This window comes from Gigantopelta aegis, chromosome 7 (assembly GCF_016097555.1).
Source record: "Gigantopelta aegis isolate Gae_Host chromosome 7, Gae_host_genome, whole genome shotgun sequence".
Lineage (NCBI taxonomy): Eukaryota > Metazoa > Mollusca > Gastropoda > Neomphalida > Peltospiridae > Gigantopelta > Gigantopelta aegis.
Window position 1 is genome coordinate 37,082,153 of NC_054705.1, and position 18,646 is coordinate 37,100,798.

The 18,646-nt window shown below is 38.3% G+C and overlaps 1 protein-coding gene across 15 annotated transcripts in view; it reads right to left on the reverse strand.

Moving 5' to 3' along the window:
• Positions 1-18,477, reverse strand: part of LOC121377360 (zinc finger C2HC domain-containing protein 1B-like) — a 56,667-nt gene extending 38,190 nt beyond the window's left edge. For 14 of the 15 annotated variants that reach the window (XM_041505330.1, XM_041505326.1, XM_041505325.1 and 11 more), the window contains exons 1-4: positions 18,449-18,477; positions 2,611-2,669; positions 1,514-1,630; positions 289-300 (exon numbers count right to left, since the gene is read on the reverse strand). In XM_041505330.1, the coding sequence (XP_041361264.1) occupies positions 289-300; positions 1,514-1,630; positions 2,611-2,669; positions 18,449-18,464 (204 nt within the window). In that variant the 5' untranslated portion in view covers positions 18,465-18,477. The remainder of the gene's footprint in view (positions 1-288; positions 301-1,513; positions 1,631-2,610; positions 2,670-18,448) is intronic. The other variant, XM_041505324.1, reaches the window with a different exon arrangement.
• Positions 18,478-18,646: the final 169 nt, after the last annotated feature.

Consider the following 18,646-nt stretch of genomic DNA (forward strand, 5'->3'; position numbering starts at 1 on the left):
TCAACTTTTTTTGTTCAGCCTAAAAGACGAAAAATGTGCTACTTGTATCGTGCATTAAAAAAATAAAATAAACCAAAGTAAAAATTTGAAGAAAAAAAAAAACATGATAGTTGAGACGTGAAACACATTATTATCATTAAGGACAACCACACAGTAATGCCAGCCAAAGATGATGATTATAATCCCTGGTAATTCCGTGCAAGTTCAGGGCATAGCGCAAAGCATCCTGGGTAATGTCAGAGGGACTGGGGTCTGACGAAATCCAGAGACTAATCTATAAATACTCACGTCTTTGCCAGACTGAAACACAACAGGTGGAGTTTAAAGCAAAAATACAATTAACTAGATGGAATGTAATGTCATGTTTAAAAGCTTGTAAAGCTCACATAAAAATGATAACTGTACACAAAGTCTGCAAAGAATGGATAACTCTGGATGGCTGGGTGCATAGATGGATGGATGGATGGACGGACGGACGGAGATGGACAGACAGGCGGACAAATGGACAGGCGGGTGCAAGGATGGATGGATGGATGGATGGATGGATGGATGGATGGATGGATGGATGGATGGATGGATGGATGGATGGATGGATGGATGGTTAATAAAAGAAATGGCCTACACTTTGTCTTCTCAGAATAGGCACAAATGTTGCATATTTGTCAGTAATATAGTCCTAACCAATAAAACAAAGGGAGGGGGTAATGTTTTTTTTTTATGGGGACTAGTAAGTTCTCTATGCTATTAGTCACCTAGGCCCCATGAACATCAGGCAGATATAATCAGAAATGAAAAATATTTCACTAGCCCTACAGACTAGAATTAACAAAACTTTAATAGTTTGCCAGCCTATAGAACAATATATTAATAATATTATAATATACACCATCTTCACACCATATATATATATATATATTATGACGAAAACATCATTAAGGACACTTGGTCAGTGATCAACATCAAGTGGCAAACGAAATCAAGCCCTAAACTTTAATTCACAAGTCAACATATTTTGAAATATTATAATAAAGTTTTCACTTCTTATATATATATATATATATATATATATAAGAAGTGAAAACTTTATTATAATATATATATACAAAATTGAAAATTAAAAAATAATTTTTAAATACGGTCAGTGAGAAAAAGAACCGGTAGTTAAATTTTTCAACTCACATTTGGCGAGCACATTCTCAGGCCGTAACTAGGGGGTGGGGGGTCAAGGAGGTTATGTCTCTCCCCCCCCCCCCCCCACCCCCATCTATTTTACTGGTTATTGATATTGACGTTTTAGGTATGTAACCTCCCTGAAATTACTGCAAAATCGTATTTCAAAGCCTCTAGATTTTAAAATTTCCTGCGGGGATGGGGTGTTGTGCACCTTCCATGCTCGTTCATTACAAGGATTCATCTGCCCTCCCCACCCCTCAAAAAACAAAAAATAAATAAATAAATTAAAAATCCTGACTAGTCCTGTTTCTGCACCCCTGTATAATGATTGGATACGAACCTTCTTCTGGGCATTTTTTATCTGCCGTAGAGGCAGGTCCTCGGTGACTCGCTGTTTGGACGAGTCGAACACCTTCCGGGGCTTGCTGACCTTCTGACAGGCATTCTGATGCTTAGCCTGCAAGATCATAAAAAGTAACGGGTATATAATACTGCTGACGATACGATACACAATACTCTAGCTTGTGAATCGATTCATATTTAATTTCGACCATGTGTCAAATCCTATTTTAATTCTGCATCGATTTACCCAACACCAATTTCGTACTTATTGACAAGATATTTTCTTCAAGGAAAAACAGTCAAGTGGACAGAGAACACATGCATGTGCCCGCTTATGTCAATATAGCTTGTGAATCGATTCATATTTTATTCTGACCATGTGTCGAATCCTAGTTTAATTTTGCATCGGTTTACCCAACACCAATTTCGTACCGAGATGTACTTACTGACAAGATATTTTCCTTCAAGGAAAAACAGTGAGGTGGACAGAGAATATGTGCCTGCTTATGTCAATATGTCTATGTCTAATGATGTGGTATTTCTACATTAAAAAGTTCTGTTTAATCAGTGTTTTACTTTTGCCCTGTTCATTTCTTATTTTTAAATCACTTCACCTATGGTTCAACTTCTTGTGTTACTGGGAAAACACAGTGAATCAGGTATCATGATACGTACCGTATCATGGGTTATGTATTGTGATGGCATCAATTATGGCAAAAACGTATGCACCTGGTATTCATTGCCTGCCAGTATTCAACAATATATATGTACAAATGACGCATTCTGCATACAGCAAAATAACCTTTCAGAAATGTTTATTTGTTGCAAAAGTCATTTATTAAAAACTGCCACTGGCAGGCTTAAAACTGCTATCGGTGGGCCATTTCATCCATGGCAATTTTCTCTTTTTTTTAAATTGTCATGGGCAACAAATTCTTAAATTCCAGCCCTGCTATTTTCATTTGTACTGTGATATGGTTAAACATAAATAATCATTCCATTCTATTCCTTTAAAACATAAAACTCTATTCTGATCTGCTAAAAAAAATAAGAACACATTAACACATTAAGAAACCATTAAGAAACCATGGTTACCAGAGATTCCTTGACGAAGCTTCTTCCGCAGACTTTGCATGGGAACAGCTGAAGTGCTACTGCAATAAACAAGATGTAATATTTCAGTGTAAATAACACACATGTACGTACACACAACTCATGGAACATGGCTTGCATTTGACACCATGCAGGCTCCTGTCCATTGGAAAGTTCATATAAAAGATTCCTTGCTGTCTTTTAAAAAAAAAGAGGAAAGAAATGTTTTATTTAACAACGCACTCAACACATTTTATTTACGGTTATATGGTATCAGACATATGGTTAAGGACCACAGGGATTGAGAGGAAACCCGCTGTCGCCACTTCATGGGCTATTCTTTTCGAATAGCAACAAGGTATCTTTTATATGCACCATCCCACAGACAGGGTACTACATACCACGGCCTTTGATATACCAGTCGTGGTGCTCTGGCTGGAACGAGAAATAGCCCAATGACCCACCAACGGGGATCGATCCCAGACCGAGCACACATCGAGCGAACGCTTTACCACTGGGCTACCGTGCTGTCTTTTAAAGGGACTATCCCGAGTTTGATGACTGAAGTCACCATACATATTAAAGGGACCGACCCTAGTTTTTAAACACTATGGCTTATTTTTTACTATTAAAGCCGTTTTTGATAAATTTTAATTAGAAGTACTTACATTTTATTATTTAGAATATTAATTTTCGCAGTGGTTCTGGTCATCTAGGTTTTTATGAATACTCCAAAATTCATGTTTTATAATTCTAAAAATGGACGTTTGTCCGAGACGTTTTGGTTATCAAAACAAGGTCAAGTTATTTTAAGACGATATTTCCCTGACTGAAGATCACAGACTTTTGCTTCTCTCTGTTATAACCTTATCCAAATGTGTGTTGCAGGTCTGTACATTTAAAAAAATCCTTAGTGTCCATTTTCACTGTCTGAAAGTAGGGTCTACACCTTTAAAGGTATTTTCCTGTTTAGAACATCTGTATCTGTATTAATTATATATACTGGCCTCGGTGGCGTCGTGGTTAGGTCATCGGTCTACAGGCTGGTAGGTACTGGGTTCGGATCCAAGTCGAGGCATGGGATTTTTAATCCAGATACCGACTCCAAACCCTGAGTGAGTGTTCCGCAAGGCTCAATGGGTAGGTGTAAACCACTTGCACCGACCAGTGATCCATAACTGGTTCAACAAAGGCCATGGTTTGTGCTATCCTGCCTGTGGGAAGTGCAAATAAAAGATCCCTTGCTGCTAATCGGAAAGAGTAGCCCATGTAGTGGCGACAGCGGGTTTCCTCTCAAAATCTGTGTGGTGCGTCGTTAAATAAAACATTTCTTTCTTTCTGCATTAATTATAAGCAAGGTGTTTGTTGTCGTCTTAATGTCTGCAGTAGCCAAACCAGATTTTACCTTCCAGTAATTTTGTATGAACGAACAAATTATATCAGGAAGAAAAGCTAATAATACAAAACTGCAAACACAATGGATATACAGACACTGGTATTCTAAATGAGGGGCGGGACACAGCCCAGTGGTAAAGTGTTTACTTGATGCACGGTCGGTCTAGGATCGATCCCTGTCGGTGGACCCATTGGGCTATTTCTCTTTCCAGCCAGTGCTCTACAACTAGTGTAACAAAGGTCGTGGTATGTACTATCCTATATGTGGGATGGTGCATATAAAAGATCCCTTGCTGCTAATGCACCATCCCATAGACAGGACAACACATACCACGGTCTTTGATGTACCAGTTGTGGTGCACTGGCTGGAGCGAGAAATAGCCCAATGGGCCCACCGACGGGGATCGATCACAAACCAACCGCGCATCAAGCGAACGCTTTACCACTGGGCTATGTCTCGCCCACATGGTCGGACAGTCTTTAAAAAATAATACATGTGTAAAATTTACAATGAGACAGCTTTTGGCAAAAAACAATTAATTATAGTATTAAAGGAAGAGATAACAATAGGTAACTTGAGCCTTCAGCTCAGATGATCTACAAATAAAGTCTGACCTTAGTACAAACACTGGGATGATCAGACACGGTGACACGTATAATATAGCCACTAATATATTATGCAAAAAAAACAAGTATTCTGAGAATACTGCTAAAGCAATACATGTCCACTACCGAACCTAAGAAAGTTTTGTATCCCCTAAGTTCAAGAGCCATAACTCTGTCAAAAATGGTTACATCGTCATGAAAGTCAAACTTGATCTGTAACAGTACATGATAAAGCTATACACAAAATTTCATCTCAATATCTCAAGGCATTCTTAAAACAAACCATCCGGAAAATTGGTCGTGGTATGTACCATCCTATGTGTGGGATGGTGCATATAAAAGATCCCTTGCTGCTAATGCACCATCCCATAGACAGGATAACACATATCATGGCCTTTGATGTACCAGTCGTGGTGCACTGGCTGGAGCGAGAAATAGCCCAATGGGCCCACCGACGGGGATCGATCACAAACCAACCGCGCATCAAGCGAACGCTTTACCACTGAGCTATGTCTTGCCCACATGGTCTGACAGTCTTTAAAAAACAATACATGTGTAATTTTACAATGAGACAGCTTTTGGCTAAAAAACTATTAATTATAGTATTAAAGGAAGAGATAACAATAGGTAATTTGAGCCTTCAGCTCAGATGATCTACAAATAAAGTCTGACCTGAGTACAAACACTGGGATGATCAGACACGGTGACACGTATAATATAGCCACTAATATTTTATGCAGAAAAAACAAGCATTCTGAGAATACTGCTAAAGCAATACATGTCCACTACCGAACCTAAGAAAGTTTTGTATCCCCTAACTTCAAGAGCCATAACTCTGTCAAAAATGTTTAAATCGTCATGAAAGTCAAACTTGATCTGTAACAGTACATGATAAAGCTATACACAAAATTTCATCTCAATATCTCAAGGCATTCTTAAAACAAACCCATCCGGAAAACTATATGTGGGACAGACGGACAGACAGACAGACAGATGGATATGAAACCTATATAGTCCCCTCCAGTTGGACCGGTAGGAGACTAAAGTAACTACAGTGACTCATTAAAACATCTCAGTTAATCAGCAACATCTTAACAATTACAGGAAACTCAGGACAGTTCCTTTAATTAACTGGTGACAAAATATGCACGTACACATATTCATTAAAACAACTTAATGTGTCTCTCAACTGTGAACGTAGCCCAATGGTAAAGCGCTAGTTTGATGTGCCATCGATCTAGGATCAATCCCTATCGGTGGACCTATTGGGCTATTTCTCGTACCAGCCAGTGCTCCACAACTGGTGTAACAAAGGCCGTGGTAAGTACTACCCTGTATGTGGGATGGTGCATATAAAAGTACCCTTGCTGCTAATAAAAAAAAAAAGTAGCCCATGAAGTGGCGACAGCGGGTTTCCTCTCTTAATATCTGTGCGCTCCATAACCATATGTCCGACGCAATATAACTGTAAATTAAATGTGTTGAGTGTGTCATTAAATATGTACATTTCCTTCTTCTTTTCTTCTTCTTCTTAACAATTACAAGAAACTCAGGACAGTCCCTTTAACTGTAGACAAAATATGCATGTACACATATTCATTAAAACAACTTAATGTATCTCTCAACTGTGAAATCTCCCATTTAAAAATGGTGTTGATGTTGACACCTGCTGGTTACTATGTAAATGTATTATTCAAACTGATTGATTTATCGTCCATGGAAATGGTGTATACATGCAGCTTACACTCTTTGATACCATGCTGATGGCCTGCTGTTTTAGCTAATTCTACTGAATCCAGACAGGCCAATGACATAGGTTAATGAAAGGATATTGGCATCATCCTGTGGAAGCAAGAATGGAGAAGTATGTGAGGTCGAGCGGAATTCCCCATTTGTCTTGTCATACCAATGTCAGAGAATATTTTGTTCAGTATTGCGTCGAGATTAGCTGCACACGTTTCATAGATCACTACACAATTTTAAAACGTTAAACAGTAGTTGCTAATCAATTTTCAATTGACTAGAAACATTGCTAATAAAGATTTGGAAACCAAACTGTTCCCAGAATATCATTAAAGGGAGATACCCTAGTTTCTAAACACTAACGCATATTTTTGACTATTATAACCATTTTTGATGACTTAAATCATACTTTACTTAGATTTTATTGTTTAGATTATCAATTTCGTACATTCAAAGTGTTTTTGGTCATCCTGGTGTTTTTAATATCACAAAATGAATTTCTCATATTTTTTAAAATGCAAGTGTGTCTGAGAAGTAACAGGTATGGAGTCCAGTTTTAGTCTATTTTTAGAGGGTATTTCACCATTTCAAAGTCACAGACACATGTTCCGCTCAATTGTAACTTTATCCAAATGTGTTACAGGTTTGTAGCTTAACTAAACTTAGTGTTAATTTTCACAGGTTGAAACTAGGGTACGTCCCTTTAAGCTGTTATTAGTTTTATCATGCAATCCAATAAAAATAATGAAGAAATCATATTTAATCTTGATTTTTATCATACACAAATATCAGGGGTCTAAAATTTCAATTGAAAAGAAAGAAAGAAATGTTTTATTTAACGATGCACTCAACACATTTTATTACGGTTATATGGCATCAGACATATGGTTAAGGACCACACAGATTTTGAGAGGAAACCCGCTGTCGCCACTACATGGGCTACTCTTCCGATTAGCAGCAAGGGATCTTTTATTTGTGCTTCCCACAGGCAGGATAGCACAAACCATGGCCTTTGTTGAATCAGTTATGGATCACTGGTCGGTGCAAGTGGTTTACACCTACCCATTGAGCCTTGCAGAGCACTCACTCAGGGTTTGGAGTCGGTATCTGGATTAAAAATCCCATGCCTCGACTGGGATTCGAACCCAGTACCTACCAGCCTGTAGACCGATGGCCTGCCACGACGCCACCGAGGCCGGTAAAATTTCAATTGATGCCCATGGCTTTCACTTTGGAAACAGAAGAGTGAATTTTCATTTTATTAAACAAGGGCAGGACGTAGCCCAGTGGTAAAGCGTTCGATTGATATGCACTCGGTCTAGGATCGATCCTCGTCGGTTGACCCATTTGGCTATTTCTTTTTCCAGCTAGGGCTCCAAAACTGGTGTAACAAAGGCTGTGGTATGTACTATCCTGTCTATGGGATGATGCATATAAAAGATCCCTTGCTGCTAATAGAAAAGAGTAGCCCATCAAGTGGTGACAGTGGGTTTCCTCTCTCAATATCTGCGTTCCTTAACCATACGTCTTGAACCATATAACCGTAAATAAAATGTGCTGAGTGCGTCGTTAAATAAACCATTTCCTTCCTTCCTTGTAACTACAGACTACATGTTAAAATTACCAAATGGTTGACATCCCATAGCCGATGATTAATAAATCAATGTGCTCTAGTGGTGTCGTTTAACAAAACAAACTTTAACTTTAATTGGAAAAAAAAACAATCAGAAAGTTTCTTCTGTTTAACAACACCACTAGAGCACATTAATTAATTAATCATTGGCTATTGGATATCAAACATTGGTAATTCTGACTTGCAGTCATCAGAAGAAACCTGCTACATTTTTTCTAATGCAGCAAAGTATCTTTTATATGCACTTTCCCATAGACAGGATATCACATACCACAGCCTGTTGTGGTGCACTGGTTGGAATGAGAAAAAACCCAATCAGTTGAATGGATCCACTGAGGTGGTTCGATCCTGCGACACAAGCACCTCAAGCGAGCACTCAACCGACTGAGCTAACTCCCGCCCCCTGTTAAAAGCAATTTAAGGAACATTTTGTTTTCAAAATCTTGATTAGCAATATTTCTAGTCAATTGAAAATTGATTAGCAACTACTGTTTTGATGTTTTTAAAAAAGAAGAAAAGTCTCAAATGACCGTGATCTCATGGGACAGGCAAGCAGGTGTTTGTTCATGCATGTGTGACGATTAAAAGACTAACTGCAAATGGTGGAAAGGTTAAAGCAATAGCCGACAACCCAACACTTTAAACTTTAATAAAGTGGCGGCAACAGTACACAGTGTCGTTATGCTAACAAACATATACCAGCATTGTACCGATGGTTGATATACGACAAAATAAAGATAAACATGTTTTCTTTCACGGCAACTAAGATCAATCAGAATCTTACCACACAGAAGTAAAATTGATTTTACACTCTCCGTGTTACAAGCATGGGTCGAAAACGAGCCGTATCTATTAAGTATGTAAGTTAATTGACCGCAGGCTACCATATTATTGCTTCTGAATAAAACATATGGATCTCCACGAACTCACCGACTTCTCCAAAACACTCACTCAATCAGATTGTCAAAGTTAACAAAGACAAAACAAATGTAATGCCTGCTATTCCACAGCCAGCTCTGGGTCAGCAGAAAATCTGGCCAAATTATCAGTCATACTTACTTCAAAAACTGCAGAATATTTGGCCAAATTATCAGTCATACTTACTTCAAAAACTGCAGAAACCCATTTATTTTCCAAAAAAACATAATTTATTTCATGAAATTAGTGGCGAGTGCCAGAGCTAGCCCTGAGTTGTGTAACTCTAAAAAGTGAAATACCAGTATATATATATATATATATACTGTTCAAGTTGCGTAAGAAATATTTGGAGAAAAACCGGCCTCGGTGGCGTCGTGGCAGGCCATCGGTCTACAGGCTGGTAGGTACTGGGTTCGGATCCCAGTCGAGGCATGAGATTTTTAATCCAGATACCGACTCCAAACCCTGAGTGAGTGCTCCGCAAGGCTCAATGGGTAGGTGTAAACCACTTGCACCGACCAGTGATCCATAACTGGTTCAACAAAGGCCATGGTTTGTGCTATCCTGCCTGTGGGAAGCGCAAATAAAAGATCCCTTGCTGCCAATCGGAAGAGTAGCCCATGTAGTGGCGACAGCGGGTTTCCTCTCAAAATCTGTGTGGTTCTTAACCATATGTCTGACGCCATATAACCGTAAATAAAATGTGTTGAGTGCATCGTTAAATAAAATACTTCTTTCTTTCTTTATTTGGAGAAAAAAAAACATGTGAAGTAAAACAACTGCATTTATTGTGTTCCATGGGTGACGTATCTAATCAGTCTGTGCGTGAATTACTGTGGTGGTGCACAGGACTAGCTCTGCAGTCTGTGCGTGAATTACTATGGTGGTGCACAGGACTAGCTCTACAGTCTGTGCGTGAATTACTATGGTGGTGCACAGGACTAGCTCTACAGTCTGTGCGTGAATTACTGTGGTGGTGCACAGGACTAGCTCTACAGTCGGTGCGTGAATTACTGTGGTGGTGCACAGGACTAGCTCTACAGTCTGTGCGTGAATTACTGTGGTGGTGCACAGGACTAGCTCTACAGTCGGTGCGTGAATTACTGTGGTGGTGCACAGGACTAGCTCTACAGTCGGTGCTGTGGTGGTGCACAGGACTAGCTCTACAGTCGGTGCGTGAATTACTGTGGTGGTGCACAGGACTAGCTCTACAGTCGGTGCGTGAATTACTGTGGTGGTGCACAGGACTAGCTCTGCCACTCTTAAAATTTCCCATTTGCGAATTTTAAACACAACTCAATGGCGTAGCCAGCATGAGGCAGACGAGGCATTTGCCTCATCTGAAATTTTCCCAGATTTATTTTATTTTTCCCATGCCTCGGCGGTTTTTTCCTCTCTGGCTACACCCCAGAAACTGGCACATTTTATTTTAAATTGGTGTGCATACCTGGTAATTTCATATCATGATTGATATTTTTTGGGGGTGGGGGTTAATAGATAATTTGGTGGTGCATATATGGAACATAAACCGCCTAGCCTCAGTGATCACATGTGGCACAAATTTAAGATATCCGGTGTGCACAAACTGTTTACCATGACATATATTTGGTATATCCTTAGCAAAAGTTGTGTAATTCATATCCAAACTACTACATAATGTTTGCATTAAAAGGAGACTGGTGAGTTTAACTATACCACTAGAGCACATTGATTTATTAATCACTGCCTATTGGATATCAAACATTTGCTAAATCTGACATTCTAAGAGGAAACCTGCTATAATTTTTAATTATAGGACAAGGACAAGATTGTTTAACGTGCACGTTCAGAGCAAGCTGTTGTAGTGCACGCCTGTCCTGGACGCAAGCACCGGCCACTCCGTCCAGGATAGGAAAGAGGTGGGGTGGGTTGGAGGGTGGACCACCTGCACTGGCAGGTGCAAGGGAGCACCAGCAATCCGACCGTAACCGGTAACAGGCGGAGTTCCAATTATAGTAGCTTATGTACTAAGGTGATCTTAGTGCTAAGATCGCTTCATGGAATGGGGCACAGAACATTAAACAAACAAGTTTAGTGCTTCCAATTTGTATGATGTTTTGTGCAATGGTTGGAATGAGAAAAAACCCAATCAGTTGAATGGATCCAGCAAGGTGGTTTGATCCTGCGACACAAGCACCTCAAGCGAGCACTCAACTTGATTTTTCATAAGTAAACACGCCTGCCTATTTGGGGCATGACGTAGCCCTGTGGTAAAGCGCTCACTTGATGCGCAGTCGGTCTGGGATCGATCCCTGTCGGTGAGTCCATTGGGCTATTTCTCATTCCAGCCAGTGCACCACGACTGGTATATCACAGGCTGTGGTATGTACTATCATGTATATGGGATTGTGCATATAAAAGATTCCTTGCTGTTAATGGGAAAATGTATCGGGTTTTATCTCTAAGACTATATGTCCAAATGACCAAATATTTGACATCCAATAGCCGATGATTAATAAATCAATGTGCTCCAGTGGTATCGGTAAACAAAACAAACTTTAACTTTAAGATAAGGACAGACGGACGGACTGACACTCTTGACCTTACTTAAAGCACGACCCTTTCTTTGTCAGGCCTCGCTGAATTCTGCTAATTGCGGTTGTCACTGGTATCATGTAAGAAAGCCATCAAAGTGAAATTATTTATCAGCCCAGCTAAGTATGAATGTTGAAACTAAATAATTGATCGTCTTCGAACGGCAAGTATTCCACCTTCCATGGAAACAATGCCTGTAATAATTAATGTATGTGTTCTTCCACTCAACCACGACCAGTACAAGTAGTGGGTGTATTGTTTCTTGTGAATGGGCACAATCCAGGAATATATCAGGGCTGGAAACCGTGGTCTGCGAAAAGCGAAAAGCTGTCCTTTTTTTTTTACACCTAGCAGGTGAAATGAAAATTCACTTGCCAAAATTACCCCCCAAAAAATCGCAGGTCATTTTTCAAGAGGCAGATGTATGTACGATCATCTCATCTTCTATTTAGCTGAGGCTAAGCTCAAATGTTGTAGCCACTTTGTATGAAAATAAGCAACTGGCCAATTTAGCATTGGATAGGGTAGCGTATGGGACATAGCCCAGTGGTAAAGCGGCCGCCTGATGTGCAGTCGGTTTGAGATCGATCCCCGTCAGTGTGCCCACCGGGCTATTTCTCGGTCCAGCCAGTGCACCACGACTGGTATATCAAAGATCATGGTATGTGTTATTCTGTCTGTGGGATGGTGCATATAAAAGACACCTTACTCCTAATGGAAAAGAAAAACATGTAACAGATTCCCTCAACAACTATATATATCAGAATTATCAAATGTTTGACATCCAATAACTGGAAATTAATTAATCAATGTTCTCTAGTGGTATCGTTAATTTAACAAACTTAAACTTAATACCTGTTAAAGTATTATATCTGGACTTTAATTTTTTTTTTATAACCACCGGTTTTGGACATTAAAAGTTTTAATACACATATACCCTATGATCTACAAGTAAATTTGCCAAATAAGCAAAATTAATGGGTTAACCATTGTTCAGACATACATGTAAAAACCTATACATTACAAAGTACAATATAAACAGAGATCTTGTAGCATGTAATGAATGAGCAAACAAAACAAGAAGACTTGTTCGCACAAGTACAGTTAGGCGCACACGTCATTATTTGCTTAGACCCTGTGGCATGGGTGTGTCAATAGTAACAAAGCACAGCAGTCTTAATTATTATGTCTGCAGCTCCTCCTTGGCAACAATGAAAACATCACTGTCAGTTACTCAACAGTAACACGCAAAGATGAGCTATTTGATACAGCCAAAACCTGCTCTAGCCGCCACATGTATCTTTATTAAGCAGCTATCCGTGTTAAGAGGCCACATTTCCATTCTCCCAATATTATTTAATATCTATAGTATACACTGACCTGTATTAAGCAGCCATCCGTGTCAAGAGGCCACATTTCCATTCTCCCAATATTATTTAATATCTATAGTATACACTGACCTGTATTAAGCAACCACCTGTGTTAAGAGGCCGCCTGTGTTAGGAGACCAACTGTGTTAGGAGACCACCTGTGTTAGGAGACCACATTTCCATTCTCCCAATATTATATAATATCTATAGTATACACTGACCTGTATTAAGCAGCCACCTGTTAAGAGGCCACCTGTGTTAGGAGACCACATTTTCATTCTCCCAATATAATATGATATAAAGAGACCTGTATTCAGGGATGTGAAAGGGGCTGGAACAAAAAAGCTTACTGTGGACGGGGTTTGCAACCCCTGGAACTGCCAAAAATTGCATTCAGTGCTAACAAATCTAAACTGGTTATAACTTATAATATAAGGCACACATCATAAACTTGAAACCGTGGTCAACAGAATTGAACATCATGTTTTAGTTTTTTTAGGGGCCGTCCATAATTGTCAACATTTTCACAAGTGTACAAAGAGTACGCTTCTGACCACCCCCTCCCCCCCCCCCCCCCAAAAAGTGTACATCCCCAAAATAAAAAATGTTGATCGACATTTTTCATTTTCAAGAAAAGTGTGCGCTGGCCCGTAACCCCCTCCCCCCTGTGTACGGTTTATACGCTCATGAAAATGTTAAAAATTATGGACGGCCCCTTAGACGAAATGGAAAAGTGCATTTATGCGTAGCTCTCACATCCCTGTGTATTAAGCAGTCACCTGTGTTAGGAGACCAGTTTCATTCTCCTGATATAATACGATATAGTAATTATAAAGAGGCCTGTGTTAAGAAGCCACCTGTGTTTGGAGACCACATTTTCATTCTCCCAATATAATATGATATAGTATTTATAAAGAAACCTGTATTAAGCAGTCACCTGTCTTAAAATAATATAATATAAATAATATACTGAACTGTATTAAACAGCCACCTGTGTTTATAGGACACATTTTCAATTCTCCCAAATTAGGCTCATAACACCCCCCCCCCCCCCCCCCCCCCGCAAAAAAAATAAAAATAATAATAATGTGTCATATCCATATAAAAGATCAGGGGCCTCATTCACCAAGGTCTCTTAGGCTCTGCTAGACAACAAAGCATCCTCGTTGCAAGTATTTTAGCATTACTCTGCGAGATCGCAAAGTTGCGAGAGTTTAGTGAATTAGGCCCAGGTGTCTTGTGAAAATGAAATTTTTTAAGAATATCAATATTCTGTCATGACATCTAGTATACATGTCCAAATAACATTCATAGGGTCAATCCATCTCAAATCAGCAAATATTTAGGGTCGCCCACACACTTAGGTCTCAGATTCACTTGAAATTTTTACAAAATATTTCTCAGTCATCCACATGAATAAATCAAAAATTTGGGCTCTGCATGTATTTAAAGTACTTTCTGAGAAATGGTCATTTTGCTATCCATGGTAGGTGTTAAATTTAGCTTGAAAATGGTCATATTCATCTCTGTGCTACATTTCAAGTCCCGTTATCTCAGGAAGTATTATACAAGCAGTGTTTCTGCCAGAAAGATATTTGTGGGTATGGCAATGTGAAATTGTATATATTTACAATGTGTGTGCTGAATGCAACCACAGTTAATAGGGGGTATGGGGGCCTCCCCCCAGAAAGAAAATGGGTTAGGTTTAGGGTTAGGGTTAAGAAAATCATACAGTAATGGTAAGAGTCATTAATTTTGTCAAAAGATCAACTTAAAAAAAAAAACTAATCTGCTAAAAAAAATGTTGGGTATGGCGCCATACCCATTTTACCCTCTGGCAGAAACCCTGACAAAGAAACATGGAATATGGTATGAGTACTAAGAAGATTATGAAGTTTTTTTTATATACATGTAACAGATTGGTAGCCCAGTGGTAAAGTGTTTACTTGATGTGCGGTCAGTCTAGGGTCGATCCCCGTCAGTGGACCCATTGGGCTATTTCTAGCTCCAGCCAGTGCTCCATAACTGGTGTAAAAAAAGGTCGTGGTATGTACTATCCTGTCTTTGGGATGGTGCATATAAAAGATCCCTTGCTGCTAATCAAAAAAGAGTAGCCCATGAAGTGGCGACAGCGGGTTTCCTCTCTCAATATCTGTGTGATCCGTAACCATATGTCTGATGCCATATAACCGTAAATAAAATGTGTTGAGTCTGTTGTTAAATAAAACATTTCCTTCCTTAAGACTGGTAGCTGTCAGTAGTTACACTGAATATTTAGAACAGGGATTCTAGACTATGGTAGTCCCACTCCCATTGCTAGTGATATTCAATGTTGGGCTAGTAAATAACTACTATTGCTATGCCCAATGGCTAGTGATAGAAAAAAGTTGTCAAATGCTTTTCTTTAAGTCTATTTTGTATGTACAGTAAATATGAATATCCTGCCCCCCCCCCCCCCCCTCCCACCACCACCCAATCTTGGTGTTTTAAGTGACATATTCAATTATTACTGCATGTATTAGTAAAATTGAATTTACTTAAAGTAAAGTAGGGCTAGTGAATTTTTAATCAAGGCTAGTAAAAATAATAATTACTCAGATCCTATGGCTATTGAATTTTATAAAAAAAAATTAGAAGCCCTGCTTGGAGACAATTGGAGAATCTTTAAAATAGCAGCTGACTAATTTGGCAATGGACAGGATAAGTCCTGCAATGGCAATTTAATGGCACTGGATAAAAATGAATGTCATTGGTTGAATGCATAATGTTTGTTTTTTAATTTAGTGTTTATTTGTTGCAAAAGTTACTGGTTTATAATTGCTGTTGGCAGGATTAAAACTGTCATAGGTGAAACGTTTGCCTATAACAAAAACCCTATAAAATAAAATAAAATAATAAAGCTTAAAGTTTGTTTTATTTAACGACACCACTAGAGCACAATAATTAATTAATCATTGGCTATTAATTGGATGTCAAACATTTGGTAATTCTGGTAGTCATCAGTTTTCCATTGGCAGCAAGGGATCTTTTATATTCATTTTCCCACAGACAGGAAAGCACATACCACTGCCTTTGAGCAGTTGTGATGCATTGGTTGGAACAAGAAAAAATGCTGTTGACATGATCAAAGTTGCCGTAGGTGAGACTTTTGCCTATGGCAAAAACATTCTAAAATTAACAAATTTCTAAAGCTCAAATCCTGGATTGACCCATTACATCAATGACAGCTACTTTAAGAATGTTTACAAATCCAGATGACCTAAAAAGAATGTTGCTTTCCCCAAAGCTAATTAACCTTTAAAATTTGGAAATAGGTGATTCAGCAGGGTCGAATGTATGAAGCTTGCCTGTTTTTCTAAAACATACTAGTAGGTGTGTAAGCACTGTAAATACATGTAGCTAAATGTGTATAAGTCAAATTTAACACTAACAGGCTAAAGTTGTAACCTCGACCCATTATCATTCAACAGTTTTAGGGTTTCTGCCAGAGGGTAAAAAGGGTATGGCACCAAACCCAAATTTGTTTGCAGATTTGGGGTTTTTTAAGTTAACCTTTTGACAAAATTAATTACTCTTATGATTACTGTATGATTTTCTTAACCCTAACCCTAAACGTAACCCATTTTCTTTCTGGGGGGAGGCACCCCCATACCTTTTGTTGACTGAGGTTGCATTCAATTCCATAGCACCACACCCAAAATTTTCTTTCTGGCAGAAACACTGCATTTCTCTTTTGCTACTTCAAACAATTGTTGTAAGTCTGTAACCATAATGGGTTAAAGAATCACTGTGGCAGGCCTTTGGATTTCACAGTTACAATCATTTTCGGTTCTGTGTCAGTAGCTTGTCGGTAAAATCACGGAAGCAAAATTTTGTTTCCCATGATTATTATATTGAGTATGACTATTCAGCAAAAATAATAGAAACAGTTTTCGATAGGTTCCCATGATCAACACAAGGCACAGAAGTGAAAAAGTGTTTCCTATGAAGTTTGAAATGATATGGCCTGCTGTGGTATTCAGTCAAATAAATGTAGGGCAAAATGGTGGTTTTTAGGGGTTTCGTTTGCGGGGGTGGGAGTAACGGTTTGTGAAATTGGCAATACAATGTTTTGACTGCTTATACATATCAGGTCACAGACTACATATGCTATATGTTTCTATACAGTGATAGTGGCTATAGCATTTTTATTAATATTAGTAGCCCTACATTTATTTGTTGTATGCATCTTTGCCTGCCATAGGGCAACATACCCCAAAAAGGACAACCCATCTTTCTCCCAGGATATTGGTTTAAACAAACACACCCACTAAACCTGGCCGGAGTACACCCATTACACAAAAAGCACTACTTTTGCATGGGCCGGAATTACCACCCAAAAACAATTCAATGTTAACAAGTTACACATGTTTGCAAACTACTCTCCCCTGTCAACGTCAGTCTAATAGTTGCCAATTCAAAGCTGTCTGCCATAAAATAATCACAGTCAAACAGCAGACCACTTGTTTTTCATGCTCGATAACAACACTCTTGTGATCAATAGAGATAAATAATGTGGGCAATACATACATGTGTATGTTCACATCAGTCAATACAATGTCATGTAGTTTGTAAAATATTTATTTTTTAATTAACTAATTGTTAATTAAAACAAATTGTAATCTATACACTCAAATTTATTTACAACTGAACTTTCTGAATGGATGGTCTATACTCTTCAACTCATGTTCGGGGTAGAAAAATGCACCATACTTTCTGCACATTAAATAATAATAATTGATTTTTTCTTTCTTCTAACAACACAGGTGAAAAAAGCAGAAATTGTTTAAATGATCTGGTTTTGTTGATGCACTAAATGTTAATTCAATAGCCTCTTTTTATAACAATTTCTAAAAGACAAGTGGACCCAGTAATGGCATTTTTAAAGAATAAACTAAAAAGACTTAGTTTTAAAGTTAATGGTTTTAGGGCGTTGTAAACTTATCTATTAGAATACCCATTTGTTTGAGCTGTATTAATTGTTGATGAAAATGCTTTTGAATTGTGAAGAAATAGCTTTTAAAAAATCCATGAATGACAAGCCGACAACAAATTTGATTCTGATTGCATAAACCATACATGAGAAACAAACTTCATGGAGTTTCAAGCATAATGGAGTTAGGGATATCGGCAATATATTGTTTGTTATAATATTGTATTGACTTTTTAAAATTTAATTTAATGTGATCCCCAGCTGCTTTTCTTATACAGACAAAAAATGTCCACAATATACAAGCAAATCTGTGTGACAGTAATTTAAATAATCATAATTCGGTTCAAGAAAACGTAATTTATTTTATTTCGGCCTTACATTTTATTGTGGTGTGTCATGCTACCAGGTAAACATCTGCGCTCTATAAATAGCTGCAACACTCGTTCTTCTTGGCAACTGAACAATTTCAGCAAAATTAATTTAGCAACCGAAATTTAATTCTTCTTCATACAGACATAGCGTAATCTTTCATATGCATGACCAACGGAAGTAAAATATCACGTACAACAAAAATAAACAGTCTAAAAAAACTGGTTAAATAAGCCGAGTGCAGAGTAAAAAGTTGTTTACCTTCGTTCGCTGCCATCTTGGAATGTCTGTTGCGATCAGCTGGAACGCAGAGAATGACAATAGAAATAATCAATATACTAGTATATTTAACTATAGCCTAACAAAATAGTCAACTATCTATTTCACTAATTGTTTATATGATTTATATCTTTTTAATAATAAGCGGGAAAAGTTAATAATAACAATTAAAAAAAAAAA